Source organism: Lonchura striata, chromosome 14, assembly GCF_046129695.1.
Source record: "Lonchura striata isolate bLonStr1 chromosome 14, bLonStr1.mat, whole genome shotgun sequence".
Taxonomy (NCBI): domain Eukaryota; kingdom Metazoa; phylum Chordata; class Aves; order Passeriformes; family Estrildidae; genus Lonchura; species Lonchura striata.
The window spans coordinates 18,239,545-18,263,764 of NC_134616.1; the positions used below are offsets into that span (position 1 = coordinate 18,239,545).

The following is a 24,220-nucleotide window of genomic DNA, read 5'->3' on the forward strand; positions in this document are numbered from 1 at the left end:
CAAATCCAAAGACAAAAATGATCTGTTTTCCAGGCTCGGCTTTGTGCAGACAGAGTTTTTAAGGAAACTGTCCCAGGAGGGAGAAATCTTCAGAGAACACCTTATCTCACTACATTTCTGCCATCATGGGCTGAAATCTCCAGGGGCTGGGGGAGGATGGAAAGTGAAATCAGTGCTTCCAGATCCAGCACAAGGATCCTAGAAGCAATTTGGCTTTCAAGCTTAAACCCCTCAATTAAACCTAACCTAGATTCTCTCACAGCCTAGACCGTAAACACTGCTCGGCCTGACTGTGGTTATTAATGAACCTCCTGGAGAAGAAATCAGGACAAAACTCCAGCAGTATCCCTGGCATAAACAAAGCTAGCCCTGCCGTGCAGGGTGCTGTCATGTTTTTGTAGCACTCACACACCGAGGGATTTTTACATTTGTGTCCCAGAAACTGGGCTGAGATCCTGGCTCATCCTGCAGCTGCACGCAGGTAACGACAGGGGCTCTAATGACACATCAAAGGCTTTGCTAAGCTCCTGGTAACCATGAGAACGCAGCTGAAGAGGTTTGTTATCCCCCAGCCCTGGCAGATGTATGTTTAGCCTGATTCACGCTTCTTGCCATTGTGTTGGTGCAGCTCAAAGGACTTTAAAAGGGGAAAAAAACACGGGTTCTGTCCTGGATGTTCCACTTTCGGTGCCATTGTGCCAGCCAAGTGAAGAGAAAACACGAGGAGTTTGGGGTTTGGCTTCAAGACAGTTCTGCATAAGTTATTGCAGGTGCCTGGGACTGGTGAGCCAAAGGCTACGACTGCTGGCTGAGGAGATTTCTGGCATCTTGGCTATTTTTTATGTGCTCTTCAGGCCTTCTTAGGATTTTTCAGGGCTCCTGGATGTGAATAGCCCATCAGAGCAATGAAGCAAAACGCAGTGGCTCTCTGGCCATCAGCTCCCTTGCACAGGATAAGGGGCAGAAATGAGAATTTCTACAATAAACCCTTTCATCCAAGTGCTGCAGAGGCTGTGGTAATTGTCTGGGAAGGGAGAGACATTCCTGATGGTTTGATGCTTTGACTTTTCTTGTGTTACCTGTGAACCTGCTGACCTGAAGCTGCTGAACCAGACTCATCTCGCTGAAATGATGTGACTTTTCCTTTTTTTTTATTTAATTTCAGGAAACTTAAAATCTTCAGTTGTAGGCGGAGAAGTGGCAGATCAGGTTGCTTTTACAGTGGTTTCTTGATGGATTTCTTGTTTTATTGCTTGCTGGATCAACTAATAAAACAGGCTTTTGATTTAAAATGCAACTGCTGCATTCCCACACATCGAGGGAGTCATCCAGATCCATATAAAATTGTCTCCTCCCTTGACAGCACTTGCTCTTGTTGGCCATGGCCTGGAGAGGGCAGGAGGGTTTGGCCAAGACCAGTCTCTGCTGCTGTCCTGGTCCTCTCTGAGGTTCTTCCTGGCTGCTTTAAATGTCACAAACCCACCAGACCCACAATCTGCAGTTCTTGGGGTCATCCAGCCTTATTCAGAGTGGCTGATGATCACAGCCAACACTTGCAGACAGTACAGTGGAAGGGAAAGACTTTCCTGGGTTCTTTGCTGTCAGTTCAGGATCCATCAGGAGGAGGGTACTGGTCAGAGATTAAGTCCTTTGGAAAAGCCAACTTTGGGAACTCCCAGTTAAGAGCCTTTGGAAATAAAGCAATGAGTGATGCAGATGAAAAAACCAGGCAGGTAAAAAGGAAAATTCTGGTGTGGGCTGCTGAGGGAGACAGGGGAAATGTCTCAGCATTTCCCTGACACAAGTGACAGTGACAAAATGAGAAGGAAAAAGTCCATTGCAGTTGGAAAAGACACAGAAAGATTCAAAGTCTAAGATCTGTGAGAATATGCTTGACAAGCTTGCCAGCCAAGAACTCCCCAAGTGGATTTTGAGCTGGCTGAAGAGAACGTCACAAAAGAAACAGAACAGGAAGAGCAAGGCAGTCAAGTCCTCACCAAGCTGCCAGGTCTTTATACCTGCTTCTTGAAATCCATAGTTGAAAAGAGAGGCATCAGAGCAAATGAGCAATTTGTTCATGGTGGCCCAAAGCCAGGGACCTCAGATAAGGCAAAGCTGGACAGGACAGAACTCACATCCAACCAAAATGATTAATGCAATGTTCTCCCTTTATTCCAGAGAAGATGGCAGTTTATATACGTTTCTATATAGTTTACAGTTTACAAAGGCACTCTCATTGGCAGCTAACATTGTTGATCTTTGTCTTAAGGTGGCCTAAACCTCACACTATAAACCTGTGCTACTTCACACCCAGACAGCCCAGTGCTCCCCATGACACCTTAATACAATTTCTAACTGCGCCACAAACTCTTAATTTCTGTGTCAGAGGCTGGAAGGCCTCACAAGACCCAAATCTGAGGCCTGGACTGGAGTAGATCAAATCTCATTCCAAACATAAATCATGCCCTCTCTCTCTCAGAAATGCTGCAACAGTGGCCTTTGAGTGTCCTGGAGAAAATAATTACAACACAGTATTTGTAGCCTTGTGAAAATCACTGTCAGTCTTCAGTGAGCCCTGACTGAACTCTAAAGGTCAGGTCTTCTCCTCTTTCATGTAAAACAGTTGCATTCAGTGCAGTGGTGAGGAACAGATCACCAAGTCAGAGAGATTTGTCTCCAGGAAGTTGCTTTGGGCATACCGTGGTTCTTGGCCTGGCTGGGACAGCCAGGCTAGAGGCAGCTGTGGAGCAGGACAGCCAGCATCCCCTCCATGCCCTCTTGGCCAGCCTGGTATTGAGCTGGTTTTGGCAAGGTGTAAATCTTTGTTTTAAAATTTTTTTTCCAAGCCAATCCTATCTAATAACAGGCCTCATTGTGGGTTCTGTGTGCTGAGATGCTGCACTTTCACCTCTGTTTTTGAGGACCAGGCAGAATTTCATCTCTTCATAGTTAAACTGGCTGTGAATCTACACGGTGTCAGCAAGTTTTACAGCCCACGTTGATAAACAATGCCTTGGTTTGTCACAGCAACTCTGCTCCTCTGCTGCTTGCTCCAGCTCCTCTGCTCTCCCTCTGTCGGAACCCAGGCCTGATTCAGGGGCTCCATGTGGTGGAAAAGTCTCTCCTCCCACCCGAGCTTCCAAAGAAAGGCTCAGCAGTCTCTGTTGTTTGGTCTCAAGGCAGTTTATTGCAAGTTATCTAAAAGATTTTCTTCTGGGGCTGCTGTGGTTTGCTCACAGCTCAGGCAGAGGCACACACACACCCTGACATCCTCTCTGACCCCGACTGCTTCTTCTCTCCCTGCCCAGGGCTGCTGCTCTCTTTTATATGGTACATTACGTGTGACATGGTTACAGTTTTTCCCAATGCCTATTACCTATATTAAATGGGGATTTTCTATCTTTTATATGGTACATTACGTGTTACATGGTTACAGTTTCCCCCAATGCCTATTACCTATATTAAATGGTGATTTTCTATCTTTTATATGGTACATTACGTGTTACATGGTTACAGTTTTTCCCAATGCCTATTGCCTATATTAAATGGTGCTTTTCTATCTTTTATATGGTACATTACATGTTACATGTTTACAGTTTTCCCCAATGCCTATTACCTATATTAAATGGTGCTTTTCTACTCTAAACCAATCTGGGAGTGCCAACATCACCAAAAACATGGAGGTAAGGAAGGAGAAAGAGGAGGAACGGATCAGCCCACATTCCTCCATCTTAAAACTTCTGACCCCCATGTACAAAGTAAAAACCCCCCTGTACAGGTGCCAAAACCCCCCTGTACAATACTAAAAAATTCTCCCCTCTACTTTGTGACTACTTCTACTATAATATCTAAACTTTTGTGACTTCTTGTTCTACCTGCAAGGTTGGTAAATCATTCCATGGTTCAAACCCAAAATCACAGCTGTTTCCAGCTGCCTGCCAGGGTCTCAAATGCTTCTGACCTGGACCTGGAACCTCCATAAAAGTCTGAGGGACATGTTGAGTTCCAACATCCCTCGTGGATTGCCAGCTCCCCTGACCCCTCTGGGCACTGTCTGAAATGCCAGGGCTCCTTCCCTCACCTGGCAGAGCAGAGCTCACAGCCTGATGGGTCTGTTTGTAATTTGTATTGAACAATGAAGTTACAAGGTATTATCATTAATATTAATACCACAACTATTAACAAGATTTTACCTAACTTGTAAAGTTGCCTTGACTAAGGGGCTAAGCCTTACTCATTGAAGAAATTGACTGTTTGTTTGTTTTTAATTTTAGCTGTTAAGTCTTTAAGCTTTTGTGTATTTTTGTGAATGGAGTCAGAATGGTTAGACAAATTTATGTAACACATTTCCTTGAATTCTTTACAACTATGTTTATGTGCTAGTAAAAGAAAATTAATTGCTGCTTGATTTGGAGCGTGGTCTGTCGGACACTGCTGACATCAGTCAGCATGTCACTGAGTGTATTGGATGAGGTATTTGTTTGCTTAGCTAACATCTAATCTTATTTGTTTCAATGTTGCTTCAGAAAAAATTTTAGGTAAAAAGAAGCTTGTTGAAATTTTTGGTGCTTTTTTCTATGGCTTGAAATTACTATTGTAATTTTTTGGATATACATGAGTAGAATTTTTGTTCTTTTTTGTGTTTTCTGAAACTGTTTTAGTATTAGGTGTTACCACAGTGAGTGTGTTCATGTTACCTGACTCGCTTTCAGGGTACGGTGGAATGCTTGGCTATGCTTTACCTCTACAAATGAACCAATAACGTTTTGGTAATTTCTGTGGGTACTGGTTAGCTGCTCAACAAGAGGTGATGGGGAGTCTCCAGTGCAGCAGCTGGGCAGGGTTTGCTGCCCTGGGCCCTGTGTGTGGCTGTCCCCTCTCACAGCACCAGCTGCCACCTGCAGCCACTGTCACTGCAGCTGTGCCACCCCTGCCACCTCCCAGCCATTCTGCTTTGTTTCCTCCACAGGGCTTTTTACAGCAGTTTGTGGGTTTTGTCCACTGAATTTTATGATGTCAAATTTTTTTAAAAGCCCTCTTTTTTTTTTTTTTTTTTTTAATATAAGCATTTAAGGTTTGTCTGCCAAAAAGAAATAACCTTTATTTTTATTTTATTTCTGTTCTTAAAACAAATTTATTCTTTGCTTTCAGCAAACAAACCCCAAAGCCTTTATTTTTTCAGGGTTTATTTTGCATTTGACTAAGCCTCAGTATTTTCTGTGAAGAATAACTTGGCTGAACATTTTTCTAGCCAAAGGAAAATATCTCAATAGAAGCTTCTGGACCTGAGTTTTGCACAATTCCACCTTCAGTCTGTGCAGTTGCCCTTTGCATCCACATGTTGCTCCTGCCATGGTTTGTTTGCTGTTTTGCTGAGCCATCAGAAGTGAGTCTGGTTTTTGTTTTCCTACAAATGGTTCCTTCAGAGAAGATTGTTTTAGACATCTCCTGGGAAGCTGTCTCTCCTGGCTCCCTCTCCCTGGCTGCACACTTTGCAGTACTCCAGGAAGGAACACGAGCTCCCTTCTTTAGAGTCCTTTATAATGGATATTTTTATGCCTGGCCCCATATTCTGCAGCACACTGTTTTTATGGCTGTGCCTCCCTCATCAAGCTGCTTCCTGATGAGCTATCCTACGGGGATTTGGGGGATTTGGAAAGCACAGGTTGTCCTGCACAGCCCCAGACAGTCCCAGGATGTTCCAGCTCTTTACCTGCCAGCAGCATCCTCTGCAGTGCTGCCAGGGGAGGTGGGGTGAGGTGTCCCCCATGGACAGGGGGTGTTGTGCCCTGCTGGCTTCATGGATCTGGACTCTGACCCATCTGCCAGCCTCAGCTCCTTCCAGGCCACCAGGCCTATTCCTGGGAGCCCCTGAATCCCTTCCCCTCTGCCTGCCAGCATGGTCCATCAGGTGTCCCCTGGCCCCAGGAGCTCTGCTCACTGCCCCTGAGCACACAGGGGTCCTGGGCTCTGGCAGGTTTTCCCACAGCTCTGAGTGGGTGAAGATGAACTCAGTCCGTAGGGTTGAGTTTACACCGTGGAAAATGCTGCCAGATGTGTGTCCTTCTGTCCTCTCCACAGCTGGGGGCCTTCTGCCCAGAGACCCCAAGGCTGGTGAGCCCTGGTGAGCACTTTGCCAGCGCTGCTGTGGCAGAGGCCAGCCTGGCCCTGAGCAGCCCCTGTGCTTTGTCCTGCAGGCTGACCATCCACGCCGAGTGCCCCATGCACCTGGAGGACTTCCCAATGGACGTGCACGCCTGCCCCCTGAAATTTGGGAGCTGTAAGTACCCCCAGCAGCCCCTCTGCAAGGACTTCCTTGCAGACTTCCAGGTACAGGGCTGAAGAGCACTCCTTTGTGTGCCTGGTGTCACACAGGACTTTAGTAAGGCTAATATTAATTTCTGCTGATGATAATGTGACCAAATCTTTTTTTCTGCTGTCTTATACATGCAATTCATCACTGAGCGAGTCTGTGCTCAACTCAGGCTGACAGGGTGGGTTAGACACCCATGGTTTTGCTGCAAATTATTTAGAAAGTAGCCAGGTTGGAATTGGTCTCTTCTCCCAGGTAACAAGTGGCAGGATGAGAGTAAATTACCTCAGATTGTGCCAAGGAACGTTTAGATTGGATATTAGGAAAAATTTCTTCATTCTAAGGGTGCTCAAGCATTGGAACAGCAGCTTGGGGAGGTGGTGGAGTCACCATCCCTCAAAGTGTTCAAAAATATATAGTTTGGGTACCTGGGGACATGGGCTTGGCAGTGATGTGTCAGTGGTCAGACTTGGTAATCTGAGAGGTCTTTTCTAACATTACTGATTCTGTGATTATAAATCTGAGTGGTGCTTTTCCTCCATCACAAGGGGATGCTGGGAAGACAGATTTGGGACAGCAGTGCTGGCTGCTGCTGGGTGTCCCATCCTGCCAGTCTAGAGAGCCTCAGGGCCTGGTTCCTCTGGCTCCACGCTCCACTGGAACTCACAAACCCTCGCCCCTCTTCAGTCTGTCAGGCAGGCAGCTCTCCAGTGAAAGGCTTGGAAGCTCTGGGAGTCTCAGTCCCAGCAGCCAAGGGTCCTGGTTTAGGGAGGATTTGCAGGCTGCTGCTGAGCTGAAAGCTGCTCCCAGACTCCCAGACTTGCAGCTGCTCAGCTGCTTGGGCTTCCCATATAGTTCTCTTATCTCTCTCAAATGCAAGTTAAATTTCATTTGGTTTTGTTCCCAAAGTGAGTGGGAGCCAAACCCCAAGACCCTGGCTCACCACAATGTGAAAATAAACATCATAGTCTGGCTCTGCCTGGTGTCTTTCCCAGGTCCAATAAACTGAGCACCACTTTTAGTCTGTATTTGTGTTAGATGAGAGACTTTCCCACCTCCAGCTAAAGAATGAGCCCACACCAGTAACCCCCAGAGAAACCCCAACCTTCCCAAACTGGCACTTCCTGGGAGCTAACTGAGGACAAAGTTGAAAAGTTTGATTGGCAGGAGAGGAAATCATATTTATCATGTGCATCTGCTCTTCTGCCTCATGACAAACTGTACCCATGAAAGTGGATTATTCAGAACTACTAAAATAAAGCTATTTCTTAGGCAGCACCTAATTAAATGTAGAACTCATTGCCACAAGACATCACTAAGGCCAGTAAAAGAGCAAGCCTTAGAGAAGGATGAATTATTAATGTTAATTGACCTTGTGAGAAGGGATATCAAATCTCATACCTCAGGCCTAAACTCTGGGATTATTACAAGACTTGCAGGAAGGCAGATTACTGCACATCTAATTGCTTATAATGTTTCTTGGTGAGGAAAAGAGATTAATGTGTGTATTTCTGCTGGAACACCCTTGGGCTTATTTTTTTACTGATGTGACCTCTGAATGATGAGAGTTTTGAGACAAGGAGCTCAGAAACTTGCCCCTGGTTAACATTAATGTGATTTTTTCTAAAACACTCACAGAGCATCAGAGCTCACCTCTCCTGTGTTGGAGTGGGATTAAACCAGTGTTTTCACCAAAAAGCCATTGACAGCTGGAAGCTGCTCATTTTCAAGAAGCCTAAAGCAGGTCAGATTTGCAATTAGGAGGATAATGGCAGTGCCAGACCCACGCTGCTCCAAGGATGATGTGTTTGCCTCACAGACCATTTTCTGCTGATCCCCACAAGTGACTGTCCCTGGGCCACCACAGCAGCCCCCCGAGGGGGCAAGGCAGAGAATTTGCAGGAGAATGAAGGGCATCAGGCATTCCTGAGAGCTTCAGCTGCCCACCTGCATCATCCCTCGGGCCAAGTGCAGTGAAGGGATGGCTCTGCCTGTCCCCCTGCTCCCTGGAAGATAAATGTGCCCTGCAGAGAGCTGCTCCTGAGCCATCACAGGACAGTTGTACAGCAGCTCTCTGAGACCAGGGGAGCAGGAGATGCTGCTGAATTTACCAGCTCCTCCAAATGTCCACTAGCTGTCCCTGTTTGGATTGGGTTTTGCATTGCAAACGAGGCACTGAGCTGAACAAAGCAGCTGCCTGGCATTTAACGTGCTCCAAGCATCCATGCCATGCCTGTGTGGCATCAGATACCCTTCTGTCCCAGACAACCAGATAGACAGACAGCTGAATTTTCAGGAATGATGGCTTTGAAACCGTGGGCAAGTTCCTTCTGTAGGGTGAGAGTGGCAGTGGACTGGCACTGCTGAGCAGGAGGTGCTGCCCATCAGGTGGCAGAGCAGTGGCAGAGCTGTACAAAGCTCTGAAGGAGGATGGAGGGCTCCAGAAGCATGTGGAGGGCTGGAAGGAGGGGTTGGAAAAGCAGAGTGTTGCACTGGGGTAGGAGGTGCCAGCCTGCATCAGAAGAGCTTAGGCAGCATTGTGGCCTGCTGAGAAACCTTGGCTGATCACCAAAACCTCTCCCAAGGCTTTGCACAGCCCCTGCTTAATGTGGAACAGGTTTGCCCAAACCCACAGTGCAGCAATAACAGTGGCTGTTTTAGAAAGATCACAGAAATGGGGTTTTCTCAGGAGCTGCCATGTTTCTCCAGTAGACCTGACACTTTGCTTGACCTGACCCCAGCCAAAGAATTCCTTCAGGTCTTCACCAGGTGAAGGTGGAGGGTAAAAATGAACTGAAGGCTCTGTTTAGTGAACTCTGATCTTCCTTAAAAAGCTGGTGCAAACTTGGTATGGACAGAAATTTTGGGGAGAAATAGCTCCTTGCAGTCTGGAGAGACTCACTTTTTGGATAACCATAGGACTGGAAAAGCCAAGGGCACTCCTGAGAGGGGGACTGGCAGTGAGGACAGAGCAGATGCTCGGTCACAAACACAGGAAAAATGTTGCAGACAGTTAGAGATATTATAAAAAAAAGGCCTTATAAAATATGGTTTAGGCCCTTCTAGTTTAGCCAAGTTAGCAGTAGTTTGTAAGTTCCCATAAGACAAAATCATAAGAATAAAGGCATAAGAATAAAAAATAACACAACAACCTAGTCTAGTAAGAAAAATAAGTTTGTACCTGCATAACCAATAAATCCGTCCCATGAGAACAGTGAAGAAAATATGTAAACAATGCAAGAATAGAGAGATTTGATGGAAAGGTAAAATACCAGTTATTAACCAATGATTGAGTGGCAAGAAAACTACTAGCCAATTAGAGTTGAATACAAGGTCTGTACAGATGATATAAAAATGAGTTATGTGAATAAAGAAGGGGCTTTTCCTACATGAAGAAACTGAGTCCTGGCTGCTTATTAATGCAACAGGAAAAAGCATTTAGGTGTGAGAGGACACCGCCTCCAATTCTGGGAGTCTTGGAGAGGGTTGACTCTGAGTGAGGGTAAAGACTTTTAACTTTTGAATCTAAAATTTAGCCCCATTTGCTTTCAGCCTTTGCTGCCAGCTGCTGCCAGCAGGACTTCCCCTGTCCCTGGCAGGGCAGGGCTGTGCTGCCCTGCTGGTCTGGATGCCATCCTGTGCTGTCCCTGTTGGAGCCAGCCCTTGCAGAGTCAGCACGTCACAGGGACAGCCTGTCTCTCAGTGACAGAGCTCTGCCCCTCTGCAGCTCCCTTCCAAAAACCCCAGCTCATTTGATTTAACAGTTGTTGATCTGCCTTGGTCTCTGGCCATGCTTGGCTGTCTCAGCCATGTGGCTCTGAGAGATGCACAGCAAATATTAATTTGGCTACAGGCTAATTTTGGTGTATTTTAGGTCAGGCAGAAGCACAGACCTTGTTCTTCTCCCTCCTCTGCAGATGCCTACACAAAGACAGAGGTGATCTACACCTGGACCCTGGGGAAGGATAAATCTGTGGAAGTAGCCAAGGGTGGATCTCGCCTGAACCAGTATGACCTGCTGGGCCATGTGGTTGGGACAGAGATGGTTCGATCCAGCACAGGTATTTGTGGGACCACCAGGGGCTGAGCTCCTCCTGGCATCAGATGGGCTTGGAATGCCACAGTTTGGAATAATTATAGAGGCAGCCCAGGACCCCAGCACTTCCTAAGCCAGGAGGATACGGCTGGTGACACCTTCAGCAGCCACCAAGAGGCATAAAGAGGTTGTTTTTTAGTGGTTTCCCCTGAAAGAGTCTTGCTGCCCACAGTCTTTAGGAGACATGATCTCAAGCATCTAAAAATGATCTGTGTGGAAAATTTGCCCCACATTGCCCAGCTGGTTTGTGGTGCTGAGAGTTCATTTGTCTTGGATTCCCTTCCAACCCCTCAGGAAAGCGCTGCAGGCAGGGGAGGCGAAAGCAACTGATGCTCAGTGTGATTTTCACTGCATCTGCTTGCACAAATATTATCATAACTAATAGAAGGTTATCCCAAACAAATGTTTCCTCTGATTAATGACCAATATTAATCATCTTTCTCTCCCATCTGCTGCTCCTCCTTTCCCCCTGAATCCAGGTACTGATAGCTTCTGTTACCTCATGTGTGTCTCTCATAATTCTTCTTTTTTTTTCCTTTTATTTTTTTCCCTCTGTATGCACCAGTAGTTCTCTCATTTGAGGATATTTCCTCTCTGGTGCACTTGATTTTAATAGTGTCTGTCTGTAACAACTCATTTCACCTCCCTTGGGGAAATGTGGGGAGCCCAGGGAACTAAATGTCATAATACCTGGCCCATCTCTCTACTTAAGTTGTAGTAAAATGTACAGATGAATAACCTGGAGTGGTGAGAAAGCTGCTAAAGGCTCCTGTGTGTAAAGATTTAGCAGAGCCACGCTCACAACATAAAGGCACAGTAATCCAACAAAACACCCAAAGCTTTGTGGGGAGGAATTGGATGTTAAGGGAAAACAGGGACAGCTTCCTCTTCAGTTCACAGGTGGGACCTTTAACAACAAAACTTCCCTGGATTTTTGAGATGGTTACAGTGAGAGAAGGTGGGATATTTTCAGGATTGTCAGAGGAAATAAAATCCTGCGTCCTGCAATCCTATTAAAGCACTGTGAGGGTGTCCCCAGGCTTAAGGGATCTTACCAAGAGCGTGGCTCCCTGGGATGGAAGCAGGGTCAGGAGAGACCCCAGGGACCCCTTGTGCCTCGGGTAAAACACTGAAAGATTTTATTGCCCAGTTGTTGACAGTGGCTTGCCTTTGTCCCACACCCGTTTTGTAGCGAGTGAAAGAAGACTCAGAGAAGAGTTTTGAAAGGACAGACGTGATGTGAGAGCCCCCTGGGCTGTGCTGGGCACACACCTGGCATGTGTGTGCCTGCTGCAGCCCTCCTTGCCCCGGGATCCTGCTGCAGGCAGGATTGTGCAGGGTGGATGTGTGGCGTGGCCAGCCGGGCCAGCATCCCTCCCTGGCTGTCTCTGCAGGCGAATACGTCGTCATGACCACGCACTTCCACCTCAAGAGGAAGATCGGGTACTTTGTGATCCAGACCTACCTGCCCTGCATCATGACTGTCATCCTGTCCCAGGTCTCCTTCTGGCTCAACAGGGAGTCCGTCCCTGCCCGCACAGTTTTTGGTGAGTCTGGGGCCACAGGGCTTCCTCTCAGCATGGGCAGAAAGGGAGAGGGGAAGGGAAATCACATCAGAGCAGCTCTGTGCCAGGCCCTGAGCAGCATTTCTGAGCTGCTGGCCATTCCCCAGGATAGCTTTCAGTGTCTTCCCAGCGAGCCTGCTCCTCACAAATCACTGCAAAAATACTCCTGGCCATGTCTCTGCTACAAGCCAAGCCATAAATATTAACAGTAATCAAGGTATTGATCATCTCATTATATGCATTTGGCTGTGTCTGCTTATCTGTGCTGGCTTTGGAGCAGAGCAGAGCATAGGTACATGGGAGGCATTTAAAGCCCTACCTTTGAAATTGCTAATGTGCCCCTGGTCACAGCTCCACATAACACGTTCCTGGGCTGAGGCAGCATAACTGCATGGTGAATATAGTGTTATTATTTCCTTCAGCTGCTTTCAGATCCTCTCACCTAAGCAAAGTGCCAGGCTGGCACTGCACATATATTAATAGCTTTTACAAGCATTTAATAACAGAATTGCTTTGTGATTTCCTGCCAAGACCTTTAGTTCAGGATCTACACAGGCTCCCAGAGCAGGTGTGATGCTGCAGGATTGTATATCCTGGAAGTAACACTACCCAGCAGAATCCTTTTAACAGAGGGGATATTGGACAAAAGTCCCCAGGCAGAGAGGGGATATGTGGTATCATATGTGATTCCCTTCTGTGTTATCCTGAGAATTGCAGGGAAATAAGTTTCCTCAAGCAGCAGCTCAGATCGAGTAGGCAAGAGCTGACTGAAAAATTAAAACCTACCTGTGTGACAAATGTCTTTGCTCCCAAATTGCCTTGCTTTCCTATTAAGAAAATAATGAGAACTCAAATTGTTTATTCCTTTTTTTTTTCTGGCCCTCAGAAAGTATTGTCAACAATATTGAATTGAAACTCTTAAATTACCAGGAGTATGGCTTAAGGGAACTGAAAATTAGTCAATATTTTTATAATGTTTTTAATGCATTTTTAATTGAAAAGCACATTATTGGGGAAAATGGATGGTAATGGTTGCTTGCTTTAATGAAAAAAGCTGTAAAAGGCATTTTGCAACAGATCATTTGTTTAAGATAAATCAATGTGACATTTATTCTGGCAGCTTGGGCCACTGACAGCAGGACCCAGGATCCCAGGTGTCCATCCATGCAGGTCACAAGACAGTATTTCCAAAACCCTGAGAGCTGTGTTGGATGAGTGGCCAGTTTCTGATCCTCCCTGAGGCTCACAACCATCTAGCTGTTCTTTTCAGTGTTATTTTATTATTTTTATTTTGTTGCAAAAGCAACTAGAGGCTTCTCCATGCCATATTCTACATGAGCTGGGTGTAGCATCATGCACCTTACCCTGCCAGCAGGTGAGGAATGCAGTGCAAGTGAACTAGGACTCTTATGGAGAGCAGAGGTCTAGTCACTGGAGTTTGGGGAAGGTTAATCTCATCCTAATGAAGATGTTTGCTATTGATTGTACTCAAAACTGAGCCAGAATAATTCCCTGAGGAACCTGAAGTTGGCCTTGATGTGAGCAGGGGCTGGACAAGCTATTGCCCAGAGCAGCTGTGGCTGCCCTGTCCCTGGAAGTGTTCATGGCCAGGCTGGAGGGAACTTTGAGCAAGCTGGGGTAGTGAAAAGTGTCCCTGCTTGTGGCAGGGGGTGGAAGCAGATGGTCTCTAAGGTCCTTTCCAGGCCATGCTGTGGTTTTCTGAGCCTGACCTCCTGTTCAGCTGTTCTCTGAGCTGCACGAAGGACTAGTACGGGCGAGCCTCCCTGAACTGCAGCGGGAACGTGGCAGGAGGGGCTCCTGCCTTCCCAGGAGGGGAGTGGCAGCAGTTTCGAGAGAAGCAGTACGAGTGCACGATCTCAGCCCACGCCTGTGTGCTGCTGTGCCCCACAGGTGTCACCACGGTGCTCACCATGACCACCCTCAGCATCAGCGCCAGAAACTCCTTACCCAAAGTGGCGTACGCGACGGCCATGGACTGGTTCATAGCCGTCTGTTATGCCTTTGTGTTTTCTGCGCTGATCGAGTTCGCCACCGTCAACTACTTCACCAAGCGCAGCTGGGCCTGGGATGGCAAGAAGGTGCTGGAGGCCCAGGAGATGAAGGTCAGCCAAGGCTGGGGGAGGGGGTGGGGAAGAAACGCTGCACGAGGGAGCTGTGCCAGGCACGGCAGTGGGTAACGTGCAGCCCCGCAGCACTCGGGAGGCTGGATGCTACTCCCTGCGTGCCCAGCCCAGGTCCTGCCTGCAGCGGTTCTGGAGGGGTGGGAGGAATGGGCTGGGGCTGGTCAGTGTGCTTGGCTGCAGGGGAGCACCCAGGCATGGCTGCTGGCTCTTCTCTGCCCTCTCTACGGCCGTTTGCCAGGGCAACATCCATACTTTGGGTTTGCGCCGCTGGTGGTCCTGTCTCTCCTTCCTTTTCTTTCCAACCCAAACCCAAACCCCAACCCCAACCCAACCCTCCCAAACAAATGACCCAACCCAACCCAGCCCTCCCACCCCATTCCATGTTGTCAGCATGCCAAAAACCCAAACGTGCCCCAGGACACCGTGTCCCCTGTCCAGCTCTGACACTGGTGCCATTGCCCACAGCTGCCAGCAGCTGCTGCTCTGTGAGCTGGGCACAGAGGGTGGGTGGGAAGCCAGTAATCCCAAATGCCAACTGGCAGCAGATTAATGCCTGGCATCACCCACGTTCCCCCACCCCCAGCTCGGGATCAGCCTCTCTGGCAGCTTCATCCTGACAGGCTGTGCTACCCCTGCTCGTGCCCCCCTCCCTCTGAACTGATTTAATCTTGGCTGCGCAGAGAAATCGCTTACTGTAGCATGCTGCTCCTTGTTTATATTTATTGAATCAATTTTAAAATCAGCTTTGTCCTTGTTCTTGGTTCTGGAGCCTTTATATTTTTCTCCTTTGCATTTTAATGTGTTGTTGGAAATTGTTGTGGGGCTGTATGTTAAACACCTGACAGAACTGCAGCAACTTTTGGGAAGACAGCAGCCAGTCATCTCTCTGGTGTGGAGGTCAAAGAAGGTGAACAGAGCCATCACTGGGTGTTGGATGCCTCTCTCTTGTCTTTCTTGGACTCTGTCTATCTGTTTGCTTTTGCAGCTGTGGTCTGAGCAACAGACTCATGGCAGAATGCGTCCAGAGGGGGTCAGGTGATGGCCTTCCACTTCCACCATGAACAGTGATGCTAACCTGGCCTCTAGAGATGAGAGAAGCCTTTTCCGAGTCATTGGCACGAGTGAAGAGTCAGGACAGGTCCTCAAAGCCGTAGTGTCCCTTTCAGGGATGGGCAAATCAGCACAAAGTCAGGATTCACACAGCCTTGGGCAATTATGTGAACTGGGTGGAAAAAGCAGTGAAGGCTCAAAAGCTGCAGTTTATCTTAGAAGCAGCGTGTTCCTCAATTTATTCACTGACCCAGCACCACAAGACTAACAGTGCTGAAACAATAGGGTAAGAGCACACAGAATGTTCCTGCACATGATAATCAAACAAGAAAACAAAGCAGGACCAGGAATGTTTCAGAGGGGGAGCTCTCTGTGGCTTTGCTGCAATTGGCATCAGCGTGGAGAATCAGGAAGGGCTCCGAATTTGAGGATGCTTTTCAAGCTATCTCTGATCTTTCCTGAAGAAGCAAACTCACTCCCAGTCTCTGCAGCTCAAGAGAGCTCCCTGAAGAGTGGTGGGCTTTCAGGGAGCTTAGGAATACGATGTGTCAACATATTTGCTTTTCATCTTTATTCCAATGAGTATTTCCGAGCAGTGAATTTGCTACACAATGGAGGTGCCTCATTGGCTCAGTTTCAGCCTTTAATTAGCTCTTCTTGAAACAATTGACAAGCCAGGTGGTTGAAACCACAAAAGGAAGAAGAAGCAGAAGAACAACTGTTGGCATTTTAAAGTTTTTGTATCAAGAGTTAAACTGCCAGTGGGAAGCCCAGGCTGAGCCCTGGTCTCTGGAGATCCTTCTCCCCAGCCAAAAGCAATGTTCTTTGTTGGTGTGATGGCAAGGGTCCTCACTCCAGGTTTGACTTCATGAAAAAAAATCACTGTGGGCAGCAGCAATGCTTCCCATCCCACTTGGACAAAATCATACCATGGAAAAGCTGCTGGTTGCTGACATGAACCCCCATTTTCTCCCCCTCAGGCAAACCATTGGTTTAGATGGGAAAACCTGGGTTTTTTTCAGGTAGAATCTAAAATTCTGGGCTGATCTTGGTGAATTGCTGGTCTCTGCATCATAAAATCATGATGATGTTCTGCCTGTAGCCACAGTTGATTCTAGCTGGGAGCTACTCTGCACATTCCCTGCAGTTCTCCAATGAAAAGCAGGCAGGTATCACCATATATGTCACTAAAAATTCCCTTTAGCCTGCACTTCGATAAGGTTTTACTAATGTTTCTTGGACCCAAAGATTTTTCAAGCCTTTCTAGCCTTCCATCAGTAATTGTTAATTGCTAATTGCAAAGTTTATTTTCGTTCTGTATGGTAAAGTGGTTGCAACCAGCCTAGAGGTGCAGATGAAATTGAAGAGCAGTATTTGGGTCCAAAGAGGAAAACTTGTTAGGAAAGGAAAGGTGATTTTTAAAAATAAAACATCATCGGGAGGAAGGTGTGAGATGGCAGAGAGGTGTGAGATGAGTGAGAGGCCAAAGAGATTGAAAGATGAGTGGGTTCAGTAGCCAGCAAAGCTCCCGACCTCCATCATCCTCAAAATACCTTGTAAAAAGGATCCACTCCTGTCAGAATCTGAGGTATTGATGATTCTGCGAGTGTAGAAAGTCTCTGTCTCTCAGCCCCACTGCCAAAGCAGAAACCATAATTGGTCTGTGCTGGTTTCCAGGTTGTTTATTCTGTTTATCTCTCACATGTTCTGCTGCCCTGCCCAGCTCTGTCCTGCAGGGCAGCGTGTGGGGCTCTGCCCTCAGTGGGATGTTACAAACATTCAATACCAGAAACTCCCTGGGCTGCATTTACAATAACGTGCCAATATCTGTCACCTACGTTGGACAGTGTGTCCCCAGCCTGAACCAACAGAAAAATGCCAACACCACAGTGAGACATGGAGGGCATGAAGAAGGAGAAAAAGGACAAGGCACACCCAATTTCCTCCATCTTGTCCCCTTTGGACCCTTAATCTAGAATCCTAAAATTTTACTTTTGCACCCGTGCCACACTTAATAATTCCTGATATCAAACACTCAGAGCTTGTAATTGATCCTGTAAGACTGAAAACTCTTTTCCATGGACAGAGATCACAGCCAGTGTCTCTGGGGGCTCTGTCCAGGGGGGTTCCTGACCCCGGCCAGGGTCCCAGACCTGCCAGGGCAGCCAGAGGGAAGCCCTGGACTCCACACGCTCCAGGGCAGCAGGGCTGTGTGTGGACAGAGAGCTCCATCCACCATCCCAGCCACAAGCAAGGCCACCTCAAGGGAATTTCCCGAGTGGCTGTGACAGTGAGGATCCAAAGAGAGAACAAGCAATGGTGACTTTGCTGCTGGGAAACTGCAAGGATGACATTTACCAGTGAGTTTACCACAAAAAGTGTTGTCTGTTCCTCAGGATGGAAGATGCTTTGGATTCTTGGAAGACACTTAAACCCACTTCTGCCTGCAATGCCATGTCTGTGCATAAAACCTGATCTAGCTCTGTGTCTGTGCCTGAATGATGTTGTCCTGAAATTCTGGGTGTCCAAAAGCAGCAAAACCAGTACGAGTATCTGCAGTCAGATGCATAAAAACAGAACATGCTTTGGATAGGGCAATAATCCTGGATCTCTATTTTTGTCATAAGACAATAGTTCTTCAGTGCATGGTGAGGTTAGGTCCAGGCTTTGAATGTACTTTTTGCTAAGGAAAACATGAATGAGGTGCCTTTTCTACTGGCTGGGTAAAGTCTGGCTTTTTGTGCAGCTCACTCTTCAGCAATTCTCAACTTTGCCCTTTGATGCAGCTCCCCTGGGAATAATTTTTCTTTTTCCTTTCTTTCTTTCCATTTGTGGTGCATTTGTTCCAATCCTAGAGGAACTAGGAACCAAGGAACCAACCTTGACAGGCCATCATTTTCAACCAGGTTGAAGTCTTCAGGGCTCAGGATGCTTCAGACCCTTCTGGTTTTTGTCTGCCTCACTACGGTCAATATGTTTTTGCTGGGATTTTCCCTGCTGGTCATTCTCTGCTGCCCATGTGTCCTTTGTTCTTTGCACTTGCAATCTCCACGATTTCCATGAGGATCCCAGAGGTCTTTTCCAGCCTAATGGATTCTGTGATAACACTGCCAGTGATTTATGTCCTCAGCACCTTCATTACAGTCCATGAATCATTCTTCAGCAGCACTTCACCCTCTTTTCTCTCATTACTCTGTGTTGGGCTGATCATTTAATCCATCCAACCATCCAAACTCATTGTCTGGTGATCCAGGGAGCATAAGATCATTGGGAGCAGTCCCATATAATCTGAACGATCAAGTCTCTGGCAGGCTGCAGGAGGAATTTTGGCTTGGTGTGAGAAAGGAGTGATCCCTTTGCTGCAACAGCAACTGCAGCTCCTGGGCTTTGAGTTATGGGATACAGGTATGTCAGAGACTGGAGCTCCTTGGGGGTCATTAAAGTGACTTTTCTCTAGAATGACAAGTGGCAAATACTTGGATTTCCCAAGTTCTGCAGATACTGGTGACTTTCAGGCTTGCCTGTCAAGGCATAGTGCTTCCAATGCGAATTTTCTCCTGCCAGGGAGCAGGTACAGAGAACTAAATCTCATGCAAATCATAGACAGAAGCAGTAGTTCCCATCATTTAGGTGTTCTGTTGTTAGCTCCTCAGCAGAGAGGCTCGAAGACAAGAATGCTTAGCAAAAAATACTATTATTTTCCAGTGTGTGTGTTGTTGAACAACTTGTCAGACTGCACTATCGAGGGAACAGATTTATCTCTACACCAGATTCCACAGCTTTTCCCTCAGGAAACCAGCACAAGGACATCTTGTGCAGCAATTCAGTCTCCCCGTGCCTCAATGGGGCTGTAAGTGCAGGAACTGCTTTGCAAAATAGATGTTTTAAATAGGGCAAGTTTTCAAAGCAAATGTGGGGGTTTCTCCTGTTTATCCACTCTTTCCTTCTGTTTCAGGAGGATGTGGAATTCCTCACAGCTGAAGGTGCAGGGTAGCTACTTTGCAGCTGACAGCAACAAGCACGTTTTGCTTTATTTGACTGTCAAAATCTTGCCTAAAAAACTTGTTTATAAAGCCCAGCAGACAGGCTGAACCATTTCTCTGACATCTCAGGAGCAGAACACGGGGAGGGCACAGGCATGCCTTGGGGTAGGCAGCGTGGGTGTCCTGGGTGCTCCCAGCTCTGACCAGGTGAGGATCCATGGGCAGCTGGGGAAAGCCCTGGCTGAAGATTCCCAAGCCTCTGCTCTTCCTGAACATCCTGATCTGAGGTCCAGGGAAGCCCAAATTAATGCCTGGGGTCTCTGGGTCACACTATTGGGAGCAGCAGCTCGCTGTCACCCCACACAGCACCCAGATTTTCCTGACTTTACTCCATTCCAGCTATTTTCATATGGATCCACTTTCCAAACTCTGGGGCAGGAAAGCTGTCCAGGCTGAAAATGTCATGTCACTGATATTCATCTTATTCCTCTAATGAATAACGTGGCTGATTAATACTAAGATAATCACAGTGCACTGCCAATCACGTTCTGCAAACAACAACCTGTTTTTTGTTTCATTACTGATTTTTAATTATTTTATTGCCTCTTGTAGCTGTGTTAATAAGTAATCTTACTTATGCGTATTTAAGTGTTTTAATAGGCGAAGGATCTTTAGCCCTTTACTTGCATTTTGTCAGTTCTTTAGCAGGAAAAGTTCACCTGCTGTGCAAAGGGAATGCATTAACATGGCTCTAAGGACTGCAGAACCAGACTCAGTTAATTGTTAAAGACCATAAAATACTGGGAATATGGTCCAAACAGTGGTTTAGTCTGGTCTGGAGCCTGAAGACATCTAGACCTCCTCCTAAAAAGTTAATTTCTGTAATTGCTGACATTATTACAAGGCTTCCTGGCTGTGGTGTTATTGGAGAGGGGTTTAAAGAATGCACAGAAGTCTGCTTTTAGAGCTTCTGAAAATCCTTGTGGAAAATTCATTTCCTAAGGTAACCAGGAATATCCATGGTGACTGTAGACGCATTTAAAATGGAAGTGCAACACTGAAAGCCAAAAGCCTGGGACAGTGTCTGCAGAGCAGAGGCTGGGCAGGGCAGATCTGGCCCTTCCAGCTCCCAGTGCTGCCCAGTTCCCAGGGCAGTGTGAGGACAGGGCCAGGTCCTGCTGGCTGCCCTCTCTCCTCCTGAAGTGCTTCTCTCAGAGGAACATGCATGACCATGCCCAGCAGCCCTGAGAAATGCCTGGATGAGCCTCATCTTGTGTTTCAGCTGCTTTTGAGCAAAAAACAGTCATCCAAAGGCACACCTTGTTCTGAGTTTAGAGCCCAGAGTCCCACCATGAGGCACTGCTGTGTCTGGTGCTGGCTCTTGGCGTAGCAGGGGGCACCCGTGGGGCACCTGAGTGCAGATTTCATTCAGGGGCCACCTTGTAGCCTTGGGTTGCTTTATGCAACCCAGTGCAGCTGGTCTCAGGCCCTGGCAGCAGCAGGAGGATCCCCAGAGTAGGGACAAGGCCTGTCATGACCCTCTAGGTCCATTTTCCTGCCCACCCATCTTCATGAACACCTGAGCTGTCTGTCCCCAGCATTCACCCTCATCCTTCAGTGCATCACATCACAGGAGCCTCTCGTGCCATTCTCTCTGCAATTTGTCCTCACTGCAGCACAAATCCTGTCCCCAGAGCCCTGTGGGAGGGATCACCTCCCGTGATTTTCAGCATCCCTTGGGCAGGAAGGCAGGAGGAAATGCTTCCCTCTGCCCTGTAGGGCTGTGTTGAGCATTCCACAAATCCTGGTTGGTGCAAACGCCTTCCATCCGTTCTGTATCTGACCTGGGTGCATCATGAGGTGCTCTAAAGGGTTCCGGAAACAATCTGAACATCATTTTGTTAAATCGTAAGGTGTTCCTGTGAGGAGCTCAAGGCATTGAAATATGATGCAAAAATACTGCAACGCTGTTGCCCATACTCTTAATATGACTTTTTGCCCCCAAAAAATAAACTGAAGCTGTAATCCTGTGTGCTGTGTCCTCCTCTCACCTGACCCAGGAAGCAGCCAGCCAAGCAGAAAATCCAGTTCTTCCCCAAGGATGGCCGCACGGGGTGTCATTCCTTTTTGCCATTCTTCTTTCACAAGGTGCATTCCTCCCTTCCTGGCCTCCTGCTCCTCACACCTTCCTCCACCTTCTCGCCCGGACGAGCAGGTAAACTCAGAGCCCAAAACGTTCCCCGTGCCATTGCCTGCCACTTCAGCTCTGTTTGTTTCTTGTTTGTTCTCCCCTCCCACCTCCCCTAGAAAAAAGAGCCGGTGGCGCTGGCCAAGAAAACCAACAACACCTACAACATCGTTGGCACCACCTACGCCCTGAACATCTCCAAGGAGCCCGGCCTGCCCACCATCGCCAAGAGCGCTGCTGCCACCGCCACTGCCACCAGCGTGCCCCCCAAGATGCCCCGCCTGGAGGAGAAGCTCCCCGAGAGCAAGAAGACCTACAACAGCGTCAGCAAGGTAGACAAGATGTCCCGCATCGTCTTCCCAGTCCTCTTTGCCATTTTCAACTTGGTTTACTGGGCCACCTATGTGAACCGGGAGTCAGCTATCAAGGGAATGATCCCCAAACAATGAAACAGGTCACACAAACCTTCCATCAGTGAGCATCATCCCAGCAGGAATTCTCCAGGGCTTTCTTCTTTTCTTGTTTTGGTTAATTGTCATTGTTCATTTGATATTATTATTATTATTATTATTATTATTATTATTATTATTATTATTATTATGTCACTCTTTTATAATGTAAAAACAGAACTGTGATTTTAATTTAATCCCATATATCCTTTGGTTTAGTTTACTTTTATGATGAAAGCTAAAAAAAAAAATAATAAGGGATCATAACAAGTTGTGCCTCTAACATCTTAAATCTGCTGTCACCCATCTCACCAAGTCACCCTGTGCTGCCATCTCTCCTCTGCCACCTGGTCCCCATGGTCTTCATGCCTCTGCCATTTCATGCTGTCCCTGTGGGCTGCTGCAGTGGGGCTCCTCTCCCCTGGGAGGGCTGCCCTGGCATGGGGGATGCTCTGACACCTGGCTGCAGGGTGTGCCAGTCACTCAGCCAGGCTCTCTTCGGGGCCTGGCACTTCCTGCTGGCTCCTGCCCCTGGGCTGTGAGTGCAGGTGAGCAGGTCACCTGCGGGGACAGGGGAGCAGCCTGGCATGGGCCAGCCTGTGGGCCAGTGCCTGCTGGGGCAGTCCTACCACTGCTGAGGTCCCCAGAGCCATTGCTGGGGTGGCAGCATCTTGTAGGTATTGCAGGTCTTCTGTCTGTCATCACCAAATCCAGCTGGTTTTGTCTCTCCAGACCAGAAAGGTCTTGTCTGGCTGGCATCTTGGGGCAATTCTTGTTAGCAGGAAGTGTGGTTGCTACCAGAGAAATCATTTTCCCAGCATCAGTCAGGAAGTCAGGGCAGGAGCTTTAGGAAGCCTTGGAGGAGATGGCAGCTGTGAGCATCAGGACTGGAAAGCACAGAGTGGATGTCCTGTCACTTGCTCTTATGGCCTCATCCATTCATCCTTCTTAGCAGACCCCTCTGTCCCAGCCCCTTCCAGCTTCCCCTTCATCCTCCTCTGGCCCAGCAGCCCTCCTTGGTGTCTCAGTGCTCTCAGGTGGGTTTAGGCAGGGAAGCTCCCTCCTCCTGGGTCAGCTCATGGAAATTCCTGCTCCAAGTGCAGGATGTTCCCTGTGGGGCCTGCCACGGGGATGAGCCAGGGGAGGACAGGAGGTCCCCAAGACTCTCCCTGCCCCTGGTGACCTGGTGCATCCTCAGCACCACGGGAAAACAGCACAAGGGGCTCTTTGGAGGAGCAGGGTGACACTGCTGTCCCACGTCAGCCAGGTGCCATCCACAAAGCAACTGAGGGAAGGCCCAGTCTAACACTGCACACTCTGCCAAGGAAAGCTCTCCAGTGCCTTGGAGAGAGGCTTTATGTCCCTTCCTGGCCACCACAGTGGACCCAAACCAGTGTTTGTCCCCTTCCCAGCAGCAGCACAAAGTGGTGACATCCAAGCTGTCTGTCCCTGGATCCGTGGGCACACTGTCCTCCTACAAGGAGGGACATCCCGTGCCTGAGGATTCCTGGGGGTAGCACAGTCCTGCTGCCACAGAGGGGTGCACCCCTCTTCCTTAGGCCTCCCTCTGACCCCCAAAGCTGCCCCCAGCACGTTTTGGGCTCATGCAGCCAAGCCAAGGCCCCAGGATGCCCAGGGTGATGCCTTCAGCGTTGCTTTGAGCCCCTGTGCCAGCCTCAGCTTCCCCCTGCCCGTGCAGGAACAGGGCTGAGCACAAGGCACAGGATTTGCCCCACCTGGAATATCCATGGGAGCATCAGGATGAAGCGAGGAAGGCCAGGGCACTTTGTCCTGCAGCATGGGTGGCACTGGTGCATGTCCTGCCTGTCCCTTACCAACCTCCCTGGCTCAGCAGCAGTGCAGTCACTGCCCCTGCCCGCAGCTGAGATTTGGAGAGGAGTTTGGAGATGTTTAGGCCAGTCCCAGGGTGTTGAGCCCATAGGCACATCCACATGGCTGGCAGCATCAGGAAGGAGGAACCAGAACCCACACACACACACACACATACACACACTGCTGCTGAGGAAACCAGCTCTGTCCACACCCTCTCTCAGCATCTGCACCCCAAACCATGTCATTTCTACAGTGCCTTTCATCCCCAGGGGCTCCCTGGTGGGTGGGAAGACCCAGGAGCTCTCCCACTCTGCCTGCAGCACCAGGGTGGAGGAGAAGAGGGGAGGGAGCACCATCCCAGCCCTTCTGCTGGCCAAGGAGGACATCTGGCTTCTCTGGCACCTGGTTCTGCCTGCTGGGCCTCCTGCTGCTGCTGCAGCCACCCCACTGTGACACCCCAGCTGCCCCATCAGTGCCTGGACGTGTCCCCAAGCCCCTCGGCCCCGAGGCACCCCCCACACTCCCAGCAGTGAGTTCCCTTCCTGCCACCCTTCTGCTCCCTGGGCTCTGCAGTGGCAGGGGCTACAGCTGTCTGCTTT

General features: G+C 48.4%; 1 protein-coding gene across 7 annotated transcripts in view; it reads left to right on the plus strand.

The window, feature by feature from the left end:
• GABRA3 (gamma-aminobutyric acid type A receptor subunit alpha3) overlaps positions 1 to 23,789 on the plus strand; it is a 118,182-nt gene extending 94,393 nt beyond the window's left edge. For all 7 annotated transcript variants that reach the window (XM_031504823.2, XM_031504822.2, XM_031504826.2 and 4 more), the window contains 5 exons: positions 6,198 to 6,280; positions 10,231 to 10,374; positions 11,804 to 11,956; positions 13,886 to 14,097; positions 21,459 to 23,789. In XM_031504823.2, coding sequence (XP_031360683.2) covers positions 6,198 to 6,280; positions 10,231 to 10,374; positions 11,804 to 11,956; positions 13,886 to 14,097; positions 21,459 to 21,788 — 922 coding nt within the window. In that variant the 3' untranslated portion in view covers positions 21,789 to 23,789. The remainder of the gene's footprint in view (positions 1 to 6,197; positions 6,281 to 10,230; positions 10,375 to 11,803; positions 11,957 to 13,885; positions 14,098 to 21,458) is intronic.
• Positions 23,790 to 24,220: the final 431 nt, after the last annotated feature.